Source organism: Anabrus simplex, chromosome 9, assembly GCF_040414725.1.
Source record: "Anabrus simplex isolate iqAnaSimp1 chromosome 9, ASM4041472v1, whole genome shotgun sequence".
Lineage (NCBI taxonomy): Eukaryota > Metazoa > Arthropoda > Insecta > Orthoptera > Tettigoniidae > Anabrus > Anabrus simplex.
Genome location: NC_090273.1, coordinates 164,125,177 through 164,146,818, shown reverse-complemented (window position 1 = coordinate 164,146,818; position 21,642 = coordinate 164,125,177). Strand labels below are relative to the sequence as shown.

Here is a 21,642-nt window from a genome sequence, read left to right as displayed (position 1 = left end):
TGTTCTGGTAAATTTGGTTATTTTTGCATAGATATCAATTTCCCCTTGGTAAGATAAATTGTATCCCAGATAGTTGAATTCGTTGACTCCAAAATTTTATTATCTAAACAGATTTTACTGGGGATAGGGTCCTTCCCCTTAAAGGCCATTATTTTGCTCTTTTTTGGTGAAATGATCATGTTGAATTTTGAAGAGACTTTTTGGAGATTAAATACTGACCACTGAAGATCATCTTCTGATGATGTTACCAATGCAACATTATTAGCAAAGAGTATGGCATCTAGATGTGTGAGAGATCTTCTGACTGGGATTGGTCCATGCCTTTCATGCCTCCATTCCTGCATTATGTTGTTCATGTAGATTATGAACAACAAAGGAGAAAGTCCACAACCTTGTCTCACACCTTTGCTGATCGGTTCCCATTCAGTCTGATGATTACCTAACTTTATTGCACTAAGGTTGTACATGTGTTAACTGTTGTGGGACAATATCTTCTGCTAAGATATTAAGAAGTCTGTTCCTGTCAAATCAACAAATTCTATGTGAGTTTCCAAGTTAAATTCCCTGCATTTTTCTACTAAGATTTTCAAGGTAAAGTAAGCATCAGCACATGAGCGTCCCTGTCGAAATCCATGTTGTTCATTTCCAATCACATTTTCATAATACGTGGATAATTTTTCTTTGACAATATTAGAGTAAATTTTGTAACCTGAGTTGAGTATACTTATTCCTCTGTAATTTCCACAATCTTTTACACTGCCCTTCTTATGAAGAGGAATAACTATAGCTTTTTGCCAATTCTCTGGTGGTCTGTTGCGATTCCAAATTAAATTGTTGAATTTGAGAAATCTTTGCTTCAAGATGTCACTGGAGTACTTGAATAGTTCTGCATTTATTGAGTCTTCTCCAGAAGCTTTTCCATTTCTAAGTTTTCTTAGTATTAGCTCCAGTTCTTCGAGTGTAATGGTTTCCGAAGACTTGTTAAGAAATGTTGGCTGAAGAAATGGCTCAATATTTGAACCTCTCCAAAGGTTCCGAAATTAAATGAGCCACTCTGTTAGAGGTATTGTATTAATGTGTATGTCTCCTTTTATATCATTATTCAGTTTCTTGAGTATTTTATTTGTCTGTGGTTACGGTCTTGTTATATCGGTCTCCAGGTGTGAAACAAAGTTTTCCCAACTCTTTCTGTCTTTTTTCCACACTTCCCTTTTTGCTATTGCTCTCTTGTGGTGATACTCTATTTTATCTTCTAATTTACTAGGTGACAACATTTTTTTATAAGCATTTCATTTGTCTGAAAAAACTTTTTCAATTTCTTCATCCCAGATTCTTAAACCTTTTTTCCTTTGCCATTTTTTCTTAACTCCCAAACTCTCAAAATTAAACTGCTTTAAAATTGAACACAAATTAGACCACTCCATTTCCACGTTGTCACTAACTGGTGTCATCTGTGTCTGTCTGGTACAGCCATTTTATACTGAGGTCACTTAATAGGTTAACCTTGTAAGAAGTTTTAATTTCTTGTGTGTTTGTTTGTTTCTTTTATACCATCTAGGCCTCAGGCGAATAGGTGCTACTAATAGATAGTGATCAGTTTCCAATTCAGGGCCTCGATAGACTCTTGTATCCAAGATTAAATCTTCCAATTTACCATTCTCCGTTTTTCGAGGGACCATGAAAATAAAACGTACAATACGGGAAAACGGAAAATCCGGGAATGGATGAAAACCATCAACAGTTTGGCTAAACATCACAAAAATGAAATATGTATAATTATAATCTTACAAAACTCCTAAACCAAACCAAACTACAGCCCCAGTGGGACTTTGCCTGCCAAACGACCGCTGCTCAGCCCGAAGGACTCCAGATTACGAGGTGCGCATGGTCAGTGCGACGAATCCTCTCGGCCGATATTCCTAGCTCTGTAGATCGGGATCGCCATCTCACCATTAGATAGCTCCACAATTAAAGGTAATCACGTAGGCTGAGTGGACCTGGAACCAGACTTATATCCAGGTAAAATTGCCTGACCTGGTCGCAATCGAACCCGGGCCTCTGGATGAGAGGCGGCCATGTTAGACCACGAAACCGCATTAATTACCGGTACGCGAGTTCAAAATCTCGATACTTTATATTCAGTTTTACAGGGGAATCTTCGTCAGTTTCCCGTGAAAACTTCTTTCAGTTTAGCGACTTTGATTAGGCTAGACAAACTCTTAGAAAAATCTAATACCGGTAACGCCAAGCCAAACGACAATCGACCACAAGTATAGTAATAGCCACGTAACGAAATACCCCAGAAAGTAAATATCGCCGCCCGATGCTCTTCTTTTCTCTATTTTGTAATGGCTGATCACTGCTGCCAACCTGCCTGGTTACATATTAAAATCACCAGACATAACCAAACAAACTAACCTCAATGTAAACACCGATAATAAATGTTTCCCTACCCTAGTAAATGATAAAAGTTAAGATGAAATAAATCAAGATATTCATCATTAAGTCGGTTTCCACGCTCAATGAGAAATTTAGGAAATAAACACCCTTTCTCACTCAAATTAATGTTACATATATCTGTCTTTATTTTGATATGCAGTAGGCGTACTATAACCATATTCTTGAAAATAGGGGCGTGTTAAACGATGCAATTTGTTTAATAAGTCTTTGCAGTGTGATTTTCGAAAGTCCAATGACTTCCCTTTCTTTTACGCGAACATTTCCTTCTCTCTTCAATACCGGTAACCCGTAGCCTAAGGAGAGAGATTGGGCATATTTTCAGCCTGCAGGCTGGTTATATCTTCACGGTTATCAGGAAACATATAGGAATACTAATGTGCCAAGCTACGTGAACGGAAATTAGGTCAGCTTCAAGCTCACTGCAGAATTGAATATTAGTTCTACTATCTACTTCTATCGTTTTCACATACACCGAGGTGCCAGTATTTCGTCCCGCAAGAGTTCTTTATGTACCAGTAGATCTAGACATGAGGCTGGAGTATTTGAGCACTTTCAAATACCGCCGAACTCGAATCCGCCAACATGAGCTAGTCATACATTCTCTCCTTCACTCGCTTAAAATAATGTTAAACATTTCCTGCCTTTATTCTGATTCTGATGTATGCATTACTATAACTGCATTCTTAAAGAAAGGGGGGAGGGAATATAGATTGAATAATTCATTGCGGTTTCTGCAAGTTCAAGGACTTACCACATAAGACATATGTCCTTCCTTTTAATAATAATGCTAACAGCTTTACATCCCACTAAGAACTTTTACGGTTTTCGGCATTTGGCATTTTAAACATATTTTCAGCTTACAAGTTGGTGTATCTCAAGCTTACAACATTACCAGATTTTTACATATATATTGGCTTAAATCACATGAAGACAGGTTGTGATGCAAGAATTGGATAGGAAAGAGGGCTAGGATTTAAGATGTAAATAAGCGTACAGACACAGCACTAGCCTGAAATGAAAATGACGGGCAAAAAAAAAACTTCAGACCTGCCAACTGTGGGGTTCGAATACATCACCATCTCCTGAAACCAAGCTAACAGCAATGTGATCAAACTGCACAGCCAGTTCACTCAGTTTCCTATGACGCGTAATAGGCCTACCACATGGGCGACCCACTTACCTGTATATGGATCTTCAATTCTTCAATTATACATGTATGCAAAAACATTATGCACCTTAGTAAGAGGTACTTCCCTAGTTGGTTCTCTGATTGGTGCACGTATAACAAATATGTTTGGGAAGAAATACTTTTATTTTATATTTATTTATATCATAAAGAAGTCATGTTGTCATAGCAAAACGAATACGCAACGAAGAAATGAATCCGAAGAGATAAGCATTATTTACTGCATTAAATATTAGTTTATTTACATGTTAAGCGATATGTAGTAGTAATAACAATAACAACAACAAACGTGTGCAATAAGGAAAAAGGAAATAAATACAAGTAAATATAAATATAATTTACAACATTTAGAGCCATTCCATGGTCACTGAATTACAAAGCAGGGGTATGAATAAACAAACATAATAAACATGAATACTAATATTTAAAAAGCAAAAAGCAAAGTCATCTCCGTACAAACCATGAAAGCCATTGGAAAGGGGGAAGGTGAAGGCTTCCACTATCCATGACGTTGGCACTTGGTGGGGTGGGGTGGAGTGGTTAGCTCAACGCATGACCGCCTTTGCCCCCAATAGTTAACTGGTACTCATTTATCATACGCAAAACATTCCTTCCAAATTACGTTAAACCTCTGTCACTCATTATTATTATTATTATTATTAATAAATTGCAAATGGGAAATACCCCGGTGGCAACGGTCACTTACAGTAATGTGATAATAAAGTTAACATAATTACCCAACTACAACAAAGAAACAAACAAACAAACAAACAACAAGAGTACAAGAAGCAGATATATGGAAGGAAAATATAACAAGAATTACTGCTAGTTTAATATTCTAAATCGAGCAACATCATATACAAATTCACACACAACTTAAGTATTTACAGTGCTTAACAATTTGGCTTACAATATTATAGGTTGACCTTACTACTAGCTTAACATTATAAGTGATAATAAAGTGAAGTTAAACCGTAATTACCCTACAACAACAACAACATTACAACAAGCAAGAAATACTACTAATTAAACTTTCTAAATCCAGTGTCATTATATACATATTCACACACAACTTAAGTATTTCCAGTACTTAACACTACAAATTACAATACTATAGATTGAACTTACTACTAGCTTAACACTACAAGTGATAATAAAGTTAAATCATACTACCCAACAACTACAACAACTCAAGTACAAAAAGGAATTCCATGGAAAAAAATATTACAAGAAATACTACTAGTCATTCTAAATCCAGCATCATGTACAGTTTCATACACAATTTAATTATTTCCAATACATCCGTATGCTGGTTTCTGGCCCTAATTTTATGCTTATGATAATTTCTCGATAAGTATGAGGGAGGTTAGATAGATAGATAGATAAAGAATGGGTGAACCCTGCCTTCGCAGGGCTCCACACGTAGGTCTGTGAAGACCCTTTGTGTCCCTTAAACGGGTTTGCCTAGTCCAGACCTAGTGCTCCTATAAAGGATACCAGTGCCCGGATGTTGGCATTCCTGATGTCTTCCAGGCTCACGAAATGTGAGCCAAGGTATCGATGTCTAGTGCTTGCAAGAGCCTCACACTGACATAACACATGCGCGGAGGTCTCCTCCTCCCTACCGCATCTTCTACACATCGGATCCTGACTGATTTTCATGATGTGTAGGTGTCTCTGTAAGGTATTGTGGCCTGTCAACAGTCCAACTACCATTCGCATTCTGGTCCTATTCAAATTTATCAGGACCTTTTTATAACTTTGGCTAGGCCCTTTGATAAGTTCACGTGCCTGCCTTGCTATAGTTAACCTCTTCCAAATGTCTTAAGTGAGACTGGTTTGTCCACTGGGATATTACCAGTTTCACGCTTCGGAGTGACACTCCCAGGAAGGGCTCTGGTCCTATAAAAGGACCTTTTGAGCCTTGTTTCGCTAGTTTGTCAGCTTCTTCATTTCCACTGATACCTGTGTGCCCAGGGACCCGTAATAGGGTAACTGAGCTAAATTCACACAGCTGATCTAACATCCTTTGGCATTCCCATACCATTTTTGATGTTGTTTTAACTGCACATAGTGCTTTTAACGCTTCCTGGCTATCGCTGCAAATAGTGATACAATGAGGGAGGTTATAACCTATTCCTAATACAACTCCAAGCAGCCCTTCCCGTATAGCTCTTATAAAGACCACACAGGCGAGCTCTAGTTCTTCTAGATTCAAGACTTTCCCAATTAATGGTATTCCTTCTATTCCCAGTTACGAAACGCATCGCTCTTCTTTGAACTTTCTCTAGGGAATTTATTAAACCAACATGCAGATCCATATTCGAGAATGGGTCTTACAACGTATTTATAAGGTTTATTTAAACCTACTAGGGTGGTGAGCACATAAATAAGAATTCAATGAAAGTATTTTCCTTCTGGACCTTCATGCCAGACAGATTTTTTTTTTTAAACAAATTTTTTTTCACTATAATATGATTTATCTATAGAGCAAAACCGCTATGCAGTGTGCGTATCATAGCAATCGAGATGGAATTGGTAATGTACTATGTATCTGTAGAGCCTATATACGACTTTTTACAATTACTTCTAAAGTGAATTTCAGCTGTGTGACAACGCTGAAAAGACTATGGACTTAGAGATTGGCATTCCTGAAGAGGGTTTTCTACACTTTCCCATTTTCACACATTGATTCAAGAGTCTGTATTGACTTGTGACAAAACCACTGTATTCTTCCGAAAACCACTGATAGGGACAGGTTTGGTTGTGATCCACCGAAAACAAATTATAATGACCGGTTAGGTAGTGATCCATCGAAAACCACTGATTGTCGCAGGGTTAGGTTAGGTTTGACAGGATTTGTAATTGAGCGACTGTTGTCATTGAAAAAACTGTCGTGACGACTGAAGGCAATAAACATAAAACTGAATCCATTGGTCTACAAAGTTTTCATTCAGTAGATACGCTAGGAACTGGCGAACCAAAACCGTACATACAAAGTTTACAGGAATCAACAAAACAGGATATTAATTCGTGGTACTCATTGTTCTTTAAAGAGAAGAAATATCCTGTCAACAATAGCTGCAGTGAACATGCTTTTTCACTATTATTGTCTGGCCCCATGGCTAAATGGTTAGCGTGCTGGCCTTTGGTCACAGGGTGTGGGTTTGATTCTCGACAGGGTGGGGAATTTGAACCACCGTTGGTTAATTTCTCTGGCACGGGGGCTGGGTGTATGTCGTCTTCATCAACATTTCACTATTATTGTGTAAAATAGAAACTTACTAGTTTTGACAAGTACAGTATGTTCAACAGCGACTCCTGAATGATGACGCGCAGGATGTCCAACCTCACTAATCTATGTTCCAGACTATTTCTACTTAAAAAATTGTATTTGTCCTTTAATGTGATTTTGCAATTTTTGCTGAATATTTATGTGGCTGAAATGAAGGTGGATAAGCTACATGGTCTCCTTTATATAGGAAGAATGTATCGTGGAAATTAACTCAATTTCGGTTTCATGTACATTACAGTTTCTCTAAGATATATTGATAGTAATTCAGTCATGTACGACGACGATGTATTTCATGGTAAAGACAGCTGCCTCTGTGGATCAGTGGTAGAGTGACGGCCTCCGAATCCCAATATAGCGGGTTCAAACCCGGCAGAGGTAGTCGGATTTTTGAAGGGCAGAAAAAAGTCCATTCGACACTTCATGTCGTACGATGTCGGCATGTAAAAGATCTCTGGTGACGCATTTGGTGTTTACCCGACAAAATTCATTAAATCTCAGCCACAGACGCCCAAGAGAGTTTCGGTTTACTCGGTCTGCCATCTAGTGGGCCTAGAGTATAACGGAACGTCAAAATTGACGAGCAGACAGCCAGATGGCGTCAACTTGAAATGTCTGCACATGGTAGCTGAGGCCATACGATTATTATTATTATTATTATTATTGTTATTATGGTAAAGACAAATTACTTTGCAATGCTATCTATCTTAATGGTAATGTACTATGTACCTCTACTAGTGTAGGCTACTGAGTGCTTGATTCGAAGCAGTGTATCGATTCATTCAGTGTCCGAGTGAATCGATTCACAGGAACGGCAAGCTCATGGCACACAAATCATGCACAATCACGGCTCAGTGAGCCACACGACACACACGGCTCCTTATAGGCACACTGGACACTGGCGGGGAGTCGAGCTTTCGCTGCAGTGAGCCACAGTGAATCATGGCACACTGAAAGAATCGTACGCAGTCATGGATCAGTGAGACACAACACACACATGGTTCATTATCGGTACACTGGACATTGGCGGGGAGCCGAACTTCCTCTGAAGCAATACATACAGAGTCATGGTACACTGAAAAAATCGTATGCTATAATGGACTCTCGAGCTCAGCTCATTTGAAAATAATACCTATTCGCATCCACTGTCCTCTTCTTACAGGGAGTTTTAAACAATACATGGATTTATTTGCAGTGTTAAAAAGATAGAACACAATTCCAAAGTACCTAGGTTGTAAGTAGGTAGTCAATTAGGTTATTCTAATTACTGTATTAGTTTAATCAATCAGTATCTTTATAACTAGTTGATGTTCGACAATTACTTAAACTCAGCTCTCTAGCCTCCACACCTGGCTGAGTGGCTCAAACGGTCGAGGCGCTGGCCTTCTTAACCATGACTGTAAATTAAAGGAAAAATAAAAATTAATTTCTGTAACATCATTAAACATCATTCAGTAGAAGGAAATATTCAATTAAGTATAATTACCACTAATTGATCCTTCCTCCATTTCGTTGTTGGTTGATGCTCAACAAGCTTACAGTGATATGGTGCATTATCCATTACAATAACACAGGGTCCTATATTTCTTAATCCTACGATTAATTGCGTCTTCACCCACATCTGAAATTTCTCACTGTTCATAGCACCATGGTAATCCTGATTTCTCTTCAAGTTTGTAGCAAATATCAAATCAGCACCTGTAAGAATTTTAAGTTTTAGTATGAAGTTATTTGTTCTAAAAAAAGTATAGGCCTATTAATAAAAAATGTGATTTCTGTTGAATGATACAAAAAGCTGTCTGATTTTAAGTAAAACCAACTACTGTGTAGCAAAGTCACCTGATGATGAAGTCAATTAATTACTACTTACACTACTTTATCGTAACATCTCTCATGAATGTATCTCCATTAGTAGGCCTATATCTGGATTAGAAGTCCACGATCACTTGCATAAAAGATATAAGTATAAACACCCATTTCAATACCTTAGAACAAATGTAATTGCTGCGAACACTGAACCTATATCAGGCAGTAAGAAATAAGAAGCTTGGAAGGTGTTCAACAGTCAGGTATCAAGCACTGATTCAGGTGGAGATTGTCGAATGCAGAATAAACATAATAAATAGGCCTACAATACAAGTAATTTACTGATACAAATATCCAGTAATATTATATGAAAATACACTGAGTAAGTTTTGATTGAAATACCTCTCTAAGGTTAATCATTGGCCTAAAGTGAATACCTGCAAGTCTTTTTAATAACAGTGGAGAAGTCAAAATCAAAAACCACGTACAGAGCTCAATGAGCGGTAAGTTATAATGCCACTTCCGACCTAGTGCCAGTCAATTTCAATCAATCAGTCACCACTGATCTGCACTTAGGACAGAAGATGTAGTTTCAGGGATAGGCCTAGTATTTTCTTCAATAATTGCAAAGAATTTGGAAATTTATTGAACATCTCCCTTGGTAAATTATTCCAATCCCTAACTCCCTTCTTAAAAAAAAACAAATATTTGCCCCACTTTTCATCAACTTTAGCACTGTACTGTGATCTTACCTACTTTTAAAATACCACTGAAACGTATTCGTCTACCAATGTCATTCCACACCACCTATCCACCGACAGCTCGGAATATACCACTTAGTCCAGCAACTTGTCTCCTTTCACCCAAGTCTTCCCAGCCCAAACCCGACAAAATTTTTGTAACGCTACTCTTTTGTCAGAAATCACCCACAACAAATCGTGCTTCTGTCTTTTGAACTTTTCCAATTCTCAAACCAAGTAATCCCAGTGAGGGTCTCATACACAGGAACTGTACTTAAGTTGGGGTCTTATCAGAGACTTATGTGCCCCCCCCTGCATCCGTACTACAAACCCTAAATACCCTCATAACTATGTAAAGAGAGATCACCTCACTACAATAAAATGAAGTAAAATAAATTAAGAACATACCAGGTACAAAGCCATCCTTCGTTCCAGCATGAACAATAACCAGTCTTCCTCCCTCAGACACAGGTCGACGAATTACTCCTTGAACATCATGTCCAGATTTGTGTGGTTTATTCCAGGAGTATGTGGGTGACCCTGAAAGACAAATGCACAATTGAAACCAAAGACACCTGATGAAGATAAATTATTCCAAGATTTTTTAAATATAAAATGTAATATATAACATATATATTCACCATTCATAAAAATCCAAGTCTCATCCAAGAAAACAACAGGTTTTGGTTTCTCACTGTCCTTATTACGCATGTATTCCCTCAGAAAACAGGATCTCTTAAAACAAATGTCTTCATTTTCTCTAACATACGCATAGGGATCACCTTTACTCCACACAAACCCCATGGCCTTCAAAATTCTTCTTAATGATGTTTCGGAGCCCTTGTACAAATAAGTGTCATAATTTGCTTTCATGTGGTCGAAAACCTTTCTTACAGTTACGACTTCTCCTGTGGGAAGAAAAAAGAGAGTTACAAGGGACTCAAAAGAGCTGTATGACAATACATGCACAAAACATTTCTGGGAGCTTATCTCACCTGCGTGCCAATTTCTATAAATAATGTTGCAATAGATTCCTTATGAAGTCACCTTACCTTTATGTAATTTATCATAAATAAACCTTGCTATCGCTTCCTTAGAAAAACTGTCTATGCCGGTCACTGGATGTTCACGCTTTCGGCGTTTACCTGGTGTAGAAAATTCAACTCCCTTCTTGAAATTTCCTATTACTTTTCGGACTAAACCGAAACTACACTGTAAGAATACACACACAGAAATATATTACATACACATATACCATAAGTCAACATGAATACACAAAGGTTAAGTCTACGAACCGTATCGAAGTCGACACAAGACATGGTACCGGTATAGGCCTAGGCCTACATGATCAGGTTAGGTTAGGTTAGGTTAGGTTCAGAATGAAATACTGCTCCTTTTCAACTGATTGTCATTATGCCAGAAACTTATCATAGAAACAAGATAAAAACGAACACTTACCCCAGTTAATAATGAAACTCTTGCCATTAGCTTCGTATCACTACGACTGATACCTTCTTCGTCGTCTTCCTGTTTCAATTGCTCGTAGCAATGTACAAGCATTTCTTGACCTGAAGCTTGTAAAGGACGTAACCTTGGTTTCCTTTTCGGAGGAGTTTTTGCAGATTTTTCTTCCTTCTTAGACATCCCAATCGAATTCTGTTCGTATAAGTATGGGACGAAATAGGAACGTAATTAATAAAATGATGTGCTCATCATTTCACACAAACTATGTTATTAAATGCATTATCCGAACATGCCACAATTCTGCTTACCTGGTATTAGCCAAATAGATTTACAATCCCACAGAAAAAGAAAATATGCTTTAAATATTCTCGCAAATGTATCGCTAGTGACTTTAGAGGCAATGCGGTGGCAACACACAATTCACGCTAGAACAGTGACTGAACGTTGCCAACGTGCCAGATTAACGGTAACAGTAAGACGTCGTATCGGCAAGTAGGGTCCCTAAACTGTATGGTTACCGACACTGAAAAAGACCCAACAGCAAGAAAAGTCACTATAAACCAATACCTTAATATTACAGGGGAGAAAGGGTAAGGTTGCACCCTTAGTGTACGTCCTTACACGGAGAGGACTATAGTTATTAATTCTCTCATCTAATAAAATAAAGCACATTAGATACGAAAGCACCCAAAATGAATGCGAAATCCGTTCATTTCTTAATCTTTCATTGTAATTTGGTCTCCGGTTCCGGAAATCTCGTACCGCGCAAATTAGGCCTACGTCGACTTTTAAAGGTTATGTTGAACTCGAAAACATGGTTTCGAATATAAGTATCGATTCTTAAAAGTTCTCGAATGCATTATATTCAATTCTACGCGTCACAAATCCAATCAAATTGGAAAGATAAAAGAAATATAAAAACTTCAGAAATTACGGTTATTCGTGACCTTGAGGTCATCTGGAAAGCGCGCTCGCTGCACATGTCAGTACGAGTTTGAAATTATACCAACCATTTAAAATGTAACGTGCGCAAATAAAACGACTGCGTTTTTTGGTATTTTAACACGAAAACGTAAAATTCTAGTCTTGCATTAGGACCTAAACAGTAATAGGCAATTCCAAGACCTCCCATGGCTTTCTGTTTTTAAATTACATTTAGGTGCAACCAGTGGCGAAGCTAGCTATATTACTTAGGGAGTCTAAGAATATTGTTCAAGCTTACCTTAAATTCTTTTATACAGCAAGTGTATGCGGCGCTCCTTTCTCTCTGCAAATGCATCAATGACACGGTCCCTGAAGCTCTGATTATTTGACAGTTCGTGGAATAGAGATTTCTCTATCGCAAGTGTACTTAAATTACATAGTCTACTGTTTGTCATTGAATTCCTCAGAAAGGTTTTTATGCGTTTTAGCGCACTCATACTTCTTTTACTCGAACATGTTGTCACTGGAAATGTGAGAACTAAACGAACCAAACGTGTTGTTTGTTCGTAAACCTTGTCCAGACCATTATCCAACATATATTTTAGCAGTATTTGTGGAGGTAGATGTTTAGCTTCATCAGAGTACACATTCACAAGTTCATTTGTCAGTTGTTCACTTTCGAAAAAAGGGTACATCTTCAGGAGTTGTTTCATTTTCATTGAGGGAAAACTTGTGTTGTAAGCCTTAAATTGATTCTTATCCAATAATTCTGTAAAATGGAAGTTTTCAAAGTCACAGAACCGTATTTCCATCTGTACCACGGTGGTATCAATTATTTCATATGCTAATGCACTACAAATGATTCTATTGCCATTGCGGTATTGAGAGCTTTGCTGGTGTCTATGCATTCATTCACTGTTTCTTCATTTCTCAGATTTTTTAAGTTATTTATGGTTTGCTTTATCTCATGGTTGCAGATATTTACATTAGATGTGCATTTTGCTTGCAGCACCTTGAATAAATGATCCGTGTAGCAAAATATCTTGTTGAAGACGCACAACAGGAAGAGGAAATTAGGGTCATCTAATCTCTTAATCAGTCCCATAGCAACATTAACAGATTCGCCATCCCATTCTTCATCTTTATCAACAATGTGTGTAAGAGCTTCTTTCAAGTCCTTGAAATGGGATGCTATTGTTAGTGTTGCTCTGGAGTGGAAGTTCCAACGTGTCGTACATGCCGGGGGAAGTTTAAAGCCTTTATTTCTTAGGACTTGAGTTATCTTTGATGACTTGCTGAAATATGTATGGAAGGCAGTCAAATCATAAGTAAAGAGACGCACTTTCTTTATAGCTTTTGCTCCATACAAGAGTACCAAATTAAGCTTATGTGCATAGTAATGTATAAACATTGCATGTGGGCAAACTTACTTTGCGATAGTTTGAACACCCCCTGTAGAACCTGCCATTACGGAAGCCCCGTCGTAAGTCTGACATATTAACTTCTTTTCTACACCCCAGTTTCGTAAGACATCCAATATTACGGCTGACAGTCCAGTGGTACTTTTATCTTTTGAGACGTCGTAGAACCCCACAAACCTCTCGTGAACGTTATAACCAACACAATACCGAAATATAATGTTCATCTGATTCTGACAAGATATATCTAATGTTTCATCCGCCTGAACTGATACAAATTCACAAATAGAAAGTTCTTTCTGAATCTCTTCATTCATCACTTGAGTTACACAGTCAATAAGTTCATTCTGAATGTCACTCGAAGTTCCTTTAAATCCTGAAGTTGCTCCCAGATGCTCTCTCATGAATTGTTCTTCTTGTGCTAGCAATTCCAAGGTCTCGAGGTAGTTACCTTTATTTACGGAGTCACTACTCTCGTCATGCCCACGGAATGGAAGTTCTTGTTCTCCGAGAAAACACACCACTTGAATTAACCTGCCAAGAACCCGTCTATTATGATTTACTAACTCATTATGCTTTAGAGCTGCAAGACGAGCCGCTTCTGATATCGCATGATCTATTCTACTCCTGCCGAGAAGAAGAAAACGCTCACTGTTCTGAATATGTATTTTTGAAATCTGGTGTTTACGTGCTCTTCTATGAAATTTTTTTAGGGTACTGATGCCACCCTCATTCCATTCACTATCACCTCCAAATAATATGCAAATGTAACAATAAAACTTACAATCTGTCACACTTGCTGTAAGCCATGTATAATCCTTATACCATTGGGACTGGAAAGTTCTTATTTGGTTTCCATCCTTTTGCACAATTTTCAATAATGGCTGTGGCCGCTTGTCTTTCAGGGCACATTTTTCTTCGAAAGACAAAGAAGAAAATGGAGTTCGAAGCAAGTATGTAATAAGATCATTACTTTCATTCATTATACACGGATTTAAAAAATACTGGCAACTCTTCACAAAACACAGACCACTAATAATAAGTTGTAAACTTCACAGATCAACAGATCAGAACGTAAACATTAACTCGTAACTCGAGACTTGGAGACTAGACTCCCAGCTTGGTTTCAAAGCGAGCACTTACCGCTGCATGACGTCATACGTTGTCATAGCAACCAGCACAAGCCCCGCCCGCTAGCACAAAGGTAAGAGTCTGGCTGAAGCCAGACTCAACGGCTAGGCTCAGTGCTCTGCGAGTAGCGCGGCAGATCGGAGAGCCGTGAAGTCTATTAAGTTTATTAGACATCATTTTCGTGCCTTATATCAATAATTTATTATTCGTATTTCGTCTGGGGAATCTGAGACTCTTAGATTCCCCCCTAGCTTCGCCACTGGGTGCAACATGTGTTTTGGTCTCGCTAACATAATCATGTACGATAATATCAAAAATACTGAATTTGTGTTAAGAAGCAGTTTCGATTCCTGCCTGAAAGCCCAGTTACTCTGCAGTGCCCTGAGCAAAGTGCCAAAAACCTTTTCGGCAGTACGATCGAAAAAAGTAAAAATATAAACATTTAACCCTGGACGTAATATGGACGTTTTATAAGTGCGAACATTTGACGAAACTCGTTCCGTCTTCAAGCAGAGCTGTCGAAATGCGCCGTGTCTCCTTACAATTGTTGTCGCCACTCTCTGCTTTATGATTTTCCGAGATTCTCTAAACAATACCACCCGAATGCGATGCTAAGATGGTCCCTTATGCAAGTTCACCGCCGATCGCTTTTCCAGTACCGGTACAGTACTTGCTTTAATTATCGCAGTGACGGGGCGTTAACGCCAAGATCCATAAATATGCCATAGCCGTCCTTTTGTGAGATACAGTTTATTAAAAAACGATTGATCGAGGATTTAGCGTTGATGGGACTGGAATTTCTGGACGGTTGATCGGGGAAATCGTTTCTTCGAGGAACGGATAATGCGGGACTTTTACAACGTGATTTAATTACGATGCTCGCGGGACCACGTAATTTGAACGCATATTCCGGGAAAACGTATTTTCCGGGAACGGATAATCGAGGTTCCACTGTACAAATTGTATAATCTATAATCTATTTCTGATTTCGTGCAGATCATGTGTACTTGTGGCTGTCCTTGTGTAGGAACATTGTGTTCGTGATCTGTAACTGATTGAAGACAGTGAAATATATTAATTTTGTTCCATTGTTATTATGGGTTATTTCTCCATGGATTCCGATGTGATTCTGAATTTTCTCATTACCAACTCTGGCATTGAAGTCTCCCAGTAACAGTAGCATATCTTGTTTGTTAATTTTATTGACTATCTTTTGCAGATCATTTATAGAACCCATCACTTTCTTTTGAATTGCCCTCTACTGGAGCATATACCCCTATAACTGTAAGATAACCCCTGGATAGTTTTAGTCTTAATTGGATAATCCTTTCATTCCAAAAAGTGTAGCTATCAGTTGTTGATCTTAATCTTTTGTGTACCATGAGCAGTACATCCGCTAGTGCTCTAGTATCTCTGTCAACCCCATTGTAAAACTTTAAATAATTTACTGTTTCTTTTGATCCCTGAAGCTTTCATTTTGTTTCTGAAATTGCTGCAATTGAAATTTCTTTTTTTTGCAAGAATGTCGTCCATCTTTGTGCGAGATACTTTGTGCATTCCTGGTAGCACATCTAAAAGTAGTTTTCTTCTTCCATTGTTTGTCCATTTCACTGTCCTCTTCTTTGCCAGGAATACATAACCTCTCCTGTTGGATGTTATACAGAACAATAATAAAAAGGTTAATATGCCAAGTTCTTCGTGATATAGGTAAAATACATATAAAATGTATATTATTTCATAATTTTAAAATATTCACTGTATTAGCAAACTTTAATCTTCAAAGAATATAAATGACTTGTTTATAATAACCATAGCAACTGTCACTAATCCTTCACAGCACCATCATTTTCATATTTTCCAAAAAGACTACTATAAAATTCAGGACACCAGTAAGTGTATATTTCAAAGATGACTTTCAAGTTTCATAACAACAGCATCAAATCTATATCAATTGAGAAAAAACAGAATTATCTTCAAACAATTCCTGAGAAATGTTAACATTGTTAACTCTTGTAAGAGTTAATGGACAGTGTGAATCCTGAAGGCTGTGGCAGGACCAAGTGGCTTTTGAGCTGGGTCCGATGCAGTACTGCTTTAAAACATAAATAAGCGTAAACAGGTTGTCTCAACATTTGAAGAGGAATCCCCAGCTATCTTTTACAGACTTCTATCATCCTTTTTATGCTGTTCAGAATCCCTTTGTAAGTCTGCCCCACTTCTAAAGATGCTCCGATATAGTGTTATTAAATATTATACTATCGTTTACAGAACCTGGCCAGAACTGCTGCCTGATTTGGAGGTTATTAGGAAGTCGGGCCTGTTGTGACGCCGCACGAAAGCCATCGTGTCTTGGGTTTTCATACATGTAATACGGACCTTCCGTGAAACTGGATGGTAAAATGAAAAGTGTTTCTCTACGCCATTAGCATTTCTGTCAGTGTGGTTGCACCTTGCAGGTGGAGGGAGTTTTCCACGTGGTTGGTCTGTATGTAAAGTAAGCGTTCACTTTTAATTTTGTCGTACATATCTACTAACAGTTGGCTCCATAATTTTCTAAAATTCATAGCTGAAACTCTGCCCTTGCTGTCAGTATGTTTGAGTGAGATATAGTATCCATCCTCACCTCTAGGGAAGGGCTGTAGGTATCAGGTGGTGTCGTACGACTTGTGTGTGTCTTGGAAAGTTTCATCCGTTTGCCATCTTTGGCTTTAAGTAAGCTGTCCCTCTGTTCAAACCCCTGCCCTACTATCTGCACTGCCGCTTCATTTAAGAGTTGTGAGGAATTTTGTCGACCTCAATAATAACTGATAAATCTCCAGGTAGGTTGTTTTCAGGAGTCTTTCTGAATCTCTGTGTGTTATTGTGTAACATAGTTTGCAAACCTTTCACCACACTGGGGATGAGAGCTGGGTCCTTTTTTACAACCCTAGTCTGCCTCGTCACCTGTAAAACATATCTGTAAAAATTTGTATTTTGATTGGTCATCACCTTTGGATCACCTGTATCTTTCTTAACTCTCCAAGTTACGACATCAAATTTTCAATGATCTCCTCTCCTTTGAAGTTCAGAATACTTTCTGGTGCTCAAGGCTCTTCTCAACTCCTTTTTGTCTCGTAGTTTTTAATGTCTCCAACCTTTTTATCTCTTTCCTCATCAGTGTCATCCTCTATTTGTTGCACGCTTTAATTCTATTCTCTTCACTCTTTCCTCTTTATTTTCATTCTCTATTACAAAGGGCACTAGGAAAGTTTTGCAATACGCAAAAATGGTTGGCTCGACACCCCTATTATGGTGAGGGATGAAAACCGGTCTAGAAGACAGCAAGGCACGACCTTCACACCAGTTGTTACCAAGCAGTGGGATTGAAAGCACGTGGTCTAAAGGCGAATATCGCGCAGTTTATCTGCTACGGTTTTGCTCGTGGATTAACTGTTGACCAGTGCCTGGAGGAAATTACTCCTGTGCTGGGAAAAGACTGTCCACATCGGACAACAATTTTCCACTGGTACAAAGAGTTTCAGAGGGGAAATTTTGGGGTTGAAGACGATCCTCATTCTGGGCGACCGTCTGAATCAGTGACTGAGGAAAACATTGAAGCTGTGAGGAAAATGTTGCAGCAAGAGAGGTGGTTGACATATCGGCAGGTAGAAGAGACCCTCCATATTGCTGCACCAGCTTTTCATTCAATTCTACATGACCATCTCCATATTAGAAAGGTTTGTTCCCTTTGGGTGCCCCATACACTTTCAGAGGAACAAAGGGCACATTGAGTGAAACGGTGCCAGAAAATGCTAAAACAGTTTGAAATTGGGACTTTGCATAACGTCAATAGCATCGTTACAGGTGACAAAACTTGGCTTTATTATTACGATGTCCCAACAAAATCCCAGAACAAGGTGTGGCTGTTTGAAGATGAGGGTACTCCTGTGAATGTGTGAAAGTCAAGGTCAGTGAAGAAAAGGATGATTGCAGTGTTCTTCACTAAACGGTGCATCCTGACTCGGGTTGTGCTAGAAACACAAAGGACAGTTACTACGAAGTGGTACAGTGAGACTTGTCTGCCTCAGGTCATCTAGGCTCTCGAGCAGCTCCGTCCAAGGTCACGGCTCAACACTTGGCTCTTGCATCGGGACAATGCTCCAGCACATCGTGCTAATGTAAAAATGGATTTTCTTGCCAGATCAGCGTTGACTGTGTTTGATCACCCTCCACACGGTCCTGATCTTGCCCCATGTGACTTCGCACTCTTCCCAGAAGTGAAGATGAAGCAGAAAGGGCGGTGTTTTGCATTGGACGAGGAGCTTCTGGCAACATGGGATCAAGAGTGTGAAAATGTAACCGAAGAAAAGTGGCAGAGTTTGTTCAGTGACTGGATTTGACGTATTGAGAAGTGTATTGAATGTGGTGGAAATTATTTTGAAGAAGTCTAAAGCTTTCACTCACATTGTAAAACTTTCCTAGTGCCCTTTGTATGTTTGTATTTTGCTTTCTGATATTTTCCAATCTCCTCTTTTTTACTTCATCTGTCTCATTCTCAACTCTCTTTTTCTTTCTTCCCCTGAAGTCCTTCATTCTCATCTCCCTTTCTTGTTGTATTTCACTCTCAATTCTCATTTTGTTCCTCCTCCTGATGTCCTTGAGTTTCTTTTCTCTTTTTCCTTCATGAAAAATTGCTTATAATATAATAGTACACTCAATGGCTATGGAAGGAATTTACAACTAATAAATTTTCAATATATTCAAAGTACAATCGTGTTCTATTGTCATGAATAATGTTTCTGTGCACATTGTGAGAAGGATCCCTCGACATCACATGAAGATTCACAATTAAGTATTTATTTATTTTCCACCTAGTCGATACAATAATTGCTTAAGGCAATTTTTAATGTATCGACTAGGTGGAAAATAAATAAATACTTAATTGTGAATCTATTGAAGTGCGATACGGACCATGAAGCTGATTTTATGTAATCACATGAAGAGACGGGACAACACTTCAATGAAGCCACTTCATCAGGTTTTAGGTCTACTCCAAACCTTTTTGCACCTCTTCTGGAGAAAATGGACTTGCATACTGGTCATTTGGCTGGGTGTCTTGTTTTCTCTGCGTTAGTTCTGATTTAACTTGCTTGGTGAATTTCTTATCCCCTGAAATCCGCGATGTTGAGACGAGGTAATTAGCTATGGTTTCCACATTAATTGAGGAGTGATTTCTTGATAGTGTGGAAGTTGGATCGAGCTTACGGATGAGAGACCATGCTTTTCTTCTGGAATGTGTGAAGTTATGTTCCCTTACAGTTGTTACCCACTTCCCTCTTCTAGCATTATCTAAGGATTTGAGGAGTTCGATTGCTTTCTCCTGACTACATTCTTCCTCATATTCAGCGGACAAGCAACTGGTTTCCTCATTCCAACCTGGAATGTAATCCTTCCGATAGTCTTGAGGAATGGTTCTTTTGCGGCAGATTTTATTAGTCCAACAAACCTACTGTAATTTTCTGAAGTCGGAGCTATCATCTAATATTGGCATCTGTGTGCAATGCATAAGCATCCCAATCAGCTTTTTGAAAGTTCCAGCGAGGTTTAGATAAAGACCTTATGACAGGTATCTGCAGGCCAATTTTGTAAATTATGGGTCTATGTTGACTTCGAGGGAAATTTTTAGTGCTTGCCTGTGTACTGGGGATGTTGTTGGAGATTCATAGAAAAGGACTCGTACACACTCTAACGGCGTTATGTGATTTGGATATGCAATCTCCCTGTACATAGTTTAGTATTTCAAGTATGAGCTCCTGCTATCTAGCGGAGCTACTGGGAACTGCCATATCGCTTGTATTTATGCTTTTGTTTTGTACTGGTTTGTAGTAAGTAAGAATAAAGATGGCAGCCATGACGAAGTAAAGTGGTTCAGTGTTTTATTTACTAGTGATATCCCCAACATTATGGTGCCGAAATAACCCATCTGTTCAAGTTACGATACGTTTCATCACGAACCTTCAAGATTGGGAGAACTTTCACGCCAAGTAACCACGGATCTCCTGTAAAGGGAATGTTCCATCACGCCACTCGACCCAGGATCACGATGAGTAGAACAGTTATTTCTTCTGAGATACAATGTACTGAATCACTAACGTAGCATGCTATATGGGGATTATACGGCATTATTGCATTGGTGTAGATATTATTTCTGCATGCTTCAAGAATATCGTTATTTCTAAAACAAATCCACGCCAGTCTGTGTGACTAGTGCTGCCACCTACTGGAAACAAGGCGGACTATTACCGACCAACTACCTACTGTCACGGGAACAAAGCCCTGCCTGCAGCACGTTCATCTGCACCCCCTCCTCAGCTGTCATAAATCGCCCGTTTGTTACACCGTCAGCAATGTCTATACAAGACCTGTCCCTTCTGAAAAGAAAGCGAACTACTCTGCGAGCAAATTTAACGCGCTTTGTCAATCTTTTAAAAGACAAAACAAGTACACCAGACTATGACGAAATAGAATATCTTCGTGATAGACTTCAGAACACTCTACAATTATTAGTTTCCTCAGATGATGTTATACACGACCAGTTACCCGACACAGATTATGAAACAGATGTACAGGCATGTGAAAACTATGTCGACAGTGCAACAAGAGCTATACAGCATGCCAACAAAGTTCTTACACGGAAACCAGCAGAGACAAATGCGTCAGCATCCATTCCCAGTTTTAGCTATTATGTTCCACCCCCAGTTGTTCCAGAATTTAAACTCCCGACAATACACATTGAGCCATTCTCAGGTGACATAGAGTCCTGGTCTCATTTCTGGGAACAGTTCGAGACAGCAGTTGACAACAACACCACGATTCCAGACATTAGCAAGCACGTGTTATTACGAGGATATCTACAAGGGGAACCCAAGCAACTCGTCGATGGTATAGCACTTAGTTCAGAAACGTACGCCCAGGTCAAGACTTTACTTACTGAATGTTATGGCGACAAGGATAAAATAATTCAGGCTCATCTGAATTACCTGGAGAATTTACCACCCACATTATCAGAGAATCCTGATGATCTCAACGTGACATACCTGGAGTGCCACCGTAGAATTCAAGCCCTCAAGGCGCTCGTCGAAGACATTAATGTTTACGGACGCGTGATTGCCCCGAAGATTTTACGAGCTTTTCCAGCGGCAATCTGCACACGTTGGCTAATTCACGCAAAGCGCAGCAAAA

General features: G+C 38.9%; 2 protein-coding genes across 3 annotated transcripts in view; one reads left to right on the top strand and one right to left on the bottom strand.

The window, feature by feature from the left end:
* LOC136881170 (KIF-binding protein) overlaps positions 1-21,642 on the top strand; it is a 160,198-nt gene that overhangs the window by 60,205 nt on the left and 78,351 nt on the right. The window lies entirely within an intron of this gene.
* On the bottom strand, positions 7,281-10,261 carry LOC137502172 (uncharacterized). Its single transcript, XM_068229188.1, has 4 exons — positions 10,126-10,261; positions 9,893-10,024; positions 8,425-8,636; positions 7,281-8,335 (listed from the first exon to the last, which is right to left on the bottom strand). The coding sequence occupies exons 1-4, from the start codon at positions 10,193-10,195 to the stop codon at positions 8,267-8,269; spliced, it is 483 nt and encodes a 160-aa protein (XP_068085289.1). The 5' UTR covers positions 10,196-10,261; the 3' UTR covers positions 7,281-8,266.

Bases quoted from the DNA above. Each gene is read 5' to 3' on its own strand.
- LOC137502172 (XM_068229188.1), bottom strand. From the start codon at position 10,195: ATGCGTAATAAGGACAGTGAGAAACCAAAACCTGTTGTTTTCTTGGAT. The intron at 10,025-10,125 runs GTGAATATATAT...TTTGTCTTTCAG, and splicing joins GACTTGGATTTTTATGAATG to GGTCACCCACATACTCCTGG. The intron at 8,336-8,424 runs GTAATTATACTT...TTTAATTTACAG, and splicing joins GGAGGAAGGATCAATTAGTG to TCATGGTTAAGAAGGCCAGC.